Source organism: Salvelinus namaycush, chromosome 8 (genome assembly GCF_016432855.1).
Source record: "Salvelinus namaycush isolate Seneca chromosome 8, SaNama_1.0, whole genome shotgun sequence".
Lineage (NCBI taxonomy): Eukaryota > Metazoa > Chordata > Actinopteri > Salmoniformes > Salmonidae > Salvelinus > Salvelinus namaycush.
This window is the reverse complement of record NC_052314.1, coordinates 44,855,123-44,861,122: the sequence shown is the minus strand read 5'-3', so window position 1 is coordinate 44,861,122 and position 6,000 is coordinate 44,855,123. Positions and strand designations below refer to the sequence as shown.

The 6,000-nt window shown below is 42.9% G+C and overlaps 1 protein-coding gene across 4 annotated transcripts in view; it reads left to right on the top strand.

Moving 5' to 3' along the window:
- The first annotated feature begins 414 nt into the window (after positions 1-414).
- The window catches only part of LOC120052716 (ataxin-2-like protein), a 28,089-nt gene continuing 22,503 nt past the window's right edge, over positions 415-6,000 (top strand). Inside the window, exons 1-8 of one of the 4 annotated variants that reach the window (XM_038999792.1) lie at positions 415-722; positions 988-1,094; positions 2,246-2,285; positions 2,554-2,610; positions 2,764-2,835; positions 4,051-4,234; positions 4,412-4,533; positions 5,389-5,480. In XM_038999792.1, coding sequence (XP_038855720.1) covers positions 702-722; positions 988-1,094; positions 2,246-2,285; positions 2,554-2,610; positions 2,764-2,835; positions 4,051-4,234; positions 4,412-4,533; positions 5,389-5,480 — 695 coding nt within the window. In that variant the 5' untranslated portion in view covers positions 415-701. Of the gene's footprint in view, positions 723-746; positions 1,095-1,371; positions 1,517-2,177; positions 2,286-2,553; positions 2,611-2,763; positions 2,836-4,050; positions 4,235-4,411; positions 4,534-5,388; positions 5,481-6,000 lie in introns of those variants that run through there. The other 3 variants (XM_038999794.1, XM_038999793.1, XM_038999795.1) reach the window with 3 other exon arrangements.

Here is a 6,000-nt window from a genome sequence, read left to right as displayed (position 1 = left end):
TAGTTTCAGGTACTACATTGAATTTGATGATATGATATAATATAATTATACTGAAACATTATGGCCTAGTGTGTTGTTGCTTTGGTTCACTGTTATTGTTTCTTACTGAATAAAGGGGAAGGATGTAAAGGAATGTTACAGTAATTCTTGCAGCTTTGGGTTGTCGCTAGTTGCCACAAAGTCAAATGGCTATGTCATAAAAATTCATCAAAACAAAAATTCGCGTTTTGGTCATAATTTAAGGTTAGGCATAAGGTTAGCATTGTGGTTAAGGTTAAAATCAGATTTTAAGTAGATACATTTTAGAAATAGGCGGAGTTTGGCTTGAAATTAGTGACGACCGCGGTTTTGGGGTCTAAACTGTTTAGCGCGTGCACGTTAAATTGTGAATGCGCACATACACGCCCCCACCAACCCAGTCAGTCAGCCACGCGCAGACGACAACATTTTTGTGGTGCCAAACCGGCGAATTTGTTTCCCCCGAGTTTTACAATTTGTTCAAGTTACAAATGACATGCAATCGGAGTAAGCCACACGCACGAGTAAATCTACGGAAAGGAAACGAAAGACGACGTGCTAAAAGTTTTAGCTACAGAAGGGACATTACTGTTTGCTCGTCTAGCTAGCCATCGAGCTAGCTATAACGTGCAAGGCTGTACTACAGTAGCCAGCTTAACTATCGATTAACTTTCGTAGAGGCAATGTCTTTTCGTCGACAGAACGTGAGTTGTAGTTGTATCAAGTTGCTAAGAGTAGCTTGCTGCTACATGTATTGTTTTCTGTGTGTATGAATTCTAGCTAGCTTGTGCGATATTTGTTAGCAGCTAGCTATAAGTTGGCTAGCTAACGTGAGCTTTATCGATGGTGTCCTCATTGACTTACGTGGTAACCAGTCTGGTAAAGTCAAATACTATTTAGTAGACTAAAGGCAAATTGAATCCGTATAACTGTTACTTGAGGTGTAATTATTGGCACGTGTCACACCAGCAACAACCCGGTTCAGGCGGACGAAAAACCTCCAATGGAACGGCAGGGCCTGCCGCTTTGCCCTCTCATATCAGCGGGAACAATACCAACAGAGCTGTGCCTGGAAGGTAAGCACATGTTCGGCCACAGTCGTCAAGCAAGTCCGGGGATCTGCCACATATCCATAGAGGTTTACCGGTCAATACGAGGATTACAGTGGGCGTGCCCATGTCAAATTGAGGCTTTAACTCGCTATTTTAAGCCAATTGGAACAAAGTAAATATAATAGATGTAGGTTACGGCCAATCGGCAAAGAGGGTCCGCTAAATCGACATTGGTATGATTGACTGGTGTCCGAACCAATGGGATAGACGATACATTTGATTGACGCCAATATACCCATTCACTTTCTGTGGGGATGGGATTATCCGTGTTTTCTTTTTTCCCTTTTTATTAAACGTTTGTTTTAGATTTTGTTTGGCCTGTCATCGTGCGACTTTAAACAGAATCAGCAAGACTGCGGAGTAACAGGGATGCACATGACTAAAAAGTATTAATACTATTTTATTATTTATTGTATTCAACGTGTCTCTCGATATCTAGAAATTCTACTAGCTGTCTTGTTTAGCTTGCTAGCTAACGTTAGCTAGACAACACATAGCTAGCTATTGTTTAGATTTTTGATAATTTCACAATTTCGCCTAGTTACTCAATTGTTACCAGACTAATTTGGCTAAAATAGTTGCACGTTAGCAGGCTACCCCTAGGGAACGTTAGCTAAATTGTTAGCCACATCGCTATAACGTTACCTTCTGTTTTGGCTAACCCTAGTTAGCCAACTTGTGTCAACACAATTGTTTTCGTTAAGCCTCGCAAACAATGTCAAACGACACTAGAGAACAGAACATATCCGCTACGGGGCTAGCTTGTTTTCACCTCCCCCCACCTATTTCTTAGCTAGCTAACGTAGACCACCGGCGTCCGGCACGCATCGGTGACCGTGATCAGTCTTTTGCCCTACGGCTGCATAGACATATCTTCTAGATCATCTAGCTAGCATCATGCATTCATATGACAGGTCGAGGACCACCAGGCTCAAAAGTCCGCATTTGAAAAACGCTATGTCCCATGCCCATGATTCTTTGCAAGTTTGCATATTAGTTAGCTACATTGAAAGTGATGCAGCTGCCGGCCTATTTCTTGCGTTGCAGATTTTTTCCCCTGGGCCACCTACACCCATTTGTCTTGTCTGTTGCTAATGTTCTCTCCTCACATTCAGGACAAGAAATACAATGAAGCCGCCATCTCAGTCCTCTCCCGTAAGTCACATATCATGAAATGTAGGCTATCCAGCATGTACTACAGACGTTTTACTCGTAGCCTAGTGCATAGCCTAGTACCCTTTTAATGACATAATGTAGGTTGTCTTTCGCTTTGTTTGCTTCCATACTAGTGCACTATTGTACAATGTGTAAACTCTAAAATGTTGAAAGGACATTGCGAGTAGAGTAAGGTCACATTTTTTGGGACTTTAAAATAGAGGTCCCAGCCATACTGAAGTCAGACATGTTTGTTTACAACTCACAGGTATTTGAAGGTGTTTACAACAACACCAGGATGCTTCACTATCTCACAGCTGTAGTGGTGAGTGTTCATTTGGTCAATTAGGCCTATGTCCACCATGGTGCCTTTGATGCAACAGATGCACTATTTCCACTATTTTTAGTTCTTGACAACTGTCTACTAATGTATATCTTAATGAAATGACCAATAACCATATTATTATTATCCTTCAAGGGCTCCACCTGTGACGTCCGAGTGAAGAGTGGAAATGTGTATGAGGGCATCTTCAAAACCCTCAGCTCAAGGGTAATTTTATACTACCTTGTATTAGACCATACATGGGTGTTCTGCATACCGACACATTATAGACCCCTCATAGAAACATGGTTGTGGTCAGATGTTCAACTTAATCTGGGGTGTATTCATTAGTCGGATTCTGTTACAAAACCTAGTCCTTTGCACATCTGAGTGCATTCAACTGAAATGTGTCTTCTGCATTTAACCCAACCTCTCTGAATCAGAGAGGTGCGGGGGGTTGCCTTAATCAACGTTCACGTCATTGGCGCCCCAGGAGCAGTAGGTGTGTGTGCATGCATTGAGTTATTGAGCTTCTTTTGGCTGATGTCATCTGTAGCCCCATGAAAATCTGTTTCCCTTCTCTCTTACATTTTGTGACTTATTTTATTGTACTCCTCAACATTTGCATTGAAGTAGCTTATTTTATAAAAATGTGCGCTGTCTACCAGGAATGACATCATTCACGAGGCAAGAGGGGGGGCGGCCCGTAGGAGCACAGTCAGTTTGCTGAGGCAATAGATCATCTTTGTGAGAGAGACCGAAATAAGAGAATGAATAACGTTTTTTGTGGCTATCAACATTGAAATCAGCGTATTTTGCATTATGGTTTGCGTTATAGTTCACAAAGTACTAGGGTGGTAAATTGATGTTAGCTGTCAACTAGCAAGGAAAGTTGACCTACAATAGCTGGAAGCTACCGGTGTCATCTTGCATTGTAAAGTGTTCTAGCCAAGTTTCAACATTTCTACATTCCGTCGTGTCGCATTATTAAATTGTGCGCAGCATGAGTGGGGAGCTAACATGATGCATCCCAGACTCCCAGTGCAGGCTAGCAGTGAGTAATTGGAGCAGGCACAGTGCGCACTATAATAGAGGTCGGCTGTGCTGATAGATGTGCTTGATCTGTTGAACACATTTGACAGAAGTACCGAAAGTAACAAAAAATCTAGTTCCGAACAGTTTTTCATCTTCTAGTATCGAAAAACTACCGAAGTTTCGGTATACCATGCAACACCAGGAGGGACCTACCTAAAATTGTCCAATAGAAACTTGTTTTTGTTGCAAAACGTTCTACGTTTGGAGTAAATGGTGTCCGTTGCAAAATGTTTTGCAATGGAATCAGCGTAATGAATACACCCCCCAGGTCACATTGACCACTGCCTGCAGTCGCTCTTCAGTTAACCTCTGTGGTTTATCCGTGGTCCTAATGTGTTTTTACTCCAGTGTGAGCTGGTGGTTGATGCTGTCCACAAGCGGAGCGAAGGAGGAGAGGCGGATGGAGGCGGAGGGGGAGGCTTGCCCCCCTCCCTGCCCAGGATAGAGGAGATCACAGACACCATGATTTTCAGCCCCGGCGACCTGGTCACAATGACTTGCCGAGATGTGGACCTCAACTACGCCATCAGAGGTAAGTGTGAGAGTGCGTTGTCAGTGTGACTGAAACTGATTCAAGAAAAGGATGTGTGTTTAAGTAAGCAGTCGAACTGAATGAGACAGATGGGAGGGTGAACCAAGTGTGTGTGTGCATCAATATGTACCCCAAGTAGATGACGCATACCTTCAAATTTAGGCTTTGTGTGTGTAGATGCTTTCACAGATACAGCAATCGGCTCATCGCGGGTGAACGGGGAACACCGGGAGAAGGTGCTGCAGAGGTGGGACGGAGGGGACAGCAACGGAGAAGGCTTCGACCTGGAGACGGACACGGTGAGGCGCTCACACAGTGAGATGAATAGACACAGTAGCTAGGTTTCCATCCAATTTGCAGTTTCTAGAATCTTCATAAACAGTTTTTGAATTTTCCTTTCCGCAGGTGGGTTTCTATGAAACTGACTTGTTACTGATGTAAAAAAAAAACTGCGTGATAACCCAGTGCACATAAAAAATATTTGCGTTTCAATTACAAAGTACCAAATAAAAAACAGAAGTTCAGTGTGTTTCAATCACATTTTTTACTCTACTGTTGGTTTTGTCACAAACTTTTGTGATAAATAGCAAGCTTGCCCAATCTGTTTTTGGTGCATGCTGTCTAGACAAGTTTGCTGATCAAGTTGACATGGATAAGAGCAAGATCATTTTTATTTGATAATTGCAGCCAAGCACCAATCATCATGTCACCAGCATTCAAAAAACACCCTCAATATTCATTGGAAATTTGCATGAAATTCAGCGTGCACTTAACCACAATGTGACGTTCATAACTTATCTGCCTATAAACTCTTTATGCTTTCACACGTTGTGATGGTAGTAGGTTACAACAATGTAACATATCAGTGCGTGACTCCAAGTATATTTCGACATGGTTATTATATCACTAGTTGCACATAACAGCGTTTCCTCCGCAATTATGTATAATCTATTTCACAGACCAAAAAAATGGTGTTGCTGACAATAGGATATTTTGACTACAAATTTGCTGTTTCTATCGGGCCTGTTGAGTTTTTTGATGTGTCAAGTAATTCATCTGCATGAAATGGTTGGATGGAAACCTGGTTACTGACAGGCACACACTTGGTGAGACACAAGCACACACTTACTATACGGTTCTTCTGTCTCTGTTAGTCTAATGGCTGGGATGCTAGCGAAATGTTCAAGTTTAACGAGGAGACGTATGGCGTCACGTCCACCTACGATTCCAGCCTCTCCATGTACACGTGAGTATTCTCCCATCAGCTCCTTATTCTGATTGGAATATGCTCAGGTCGATCTGTCTATATAAACTACGCAAAAAAAGAAGCGTCCTCTCACTGTCAACTGCGTTTATTTTCAGCAAACTTAACATGTGTAAATATTTGTATGGACATAAGATTCAACAACTGAGACATGACCTGAACAAGTTCCACAGACATGTGACTAACAGAAATGGTATGTGTCCCTGAACAAACGGGGTCAAAATAACAGTATCTGGTGTGGCCACCAGCTGCATGAAGTAATGCAGTGCATCTCCTCCTCATGGACTGCACCAGATTTGCCAGTTCTTGCTGTGAGATGTTACCCCACTCTTCCACCAAGGTACCTGCAAGTTCCCGGACATTTCTGGGGGGAACGGCCCTCGCCCTCCGATCCAACAGGTTCCAGACGTGCTCAATGGGACAGAGATCCGGGGTCTTCGCTGGCCATGGCAGAACACTGACATTCCTGTCTTGCAGGAAATCACGCACAGACCGAGCAGTA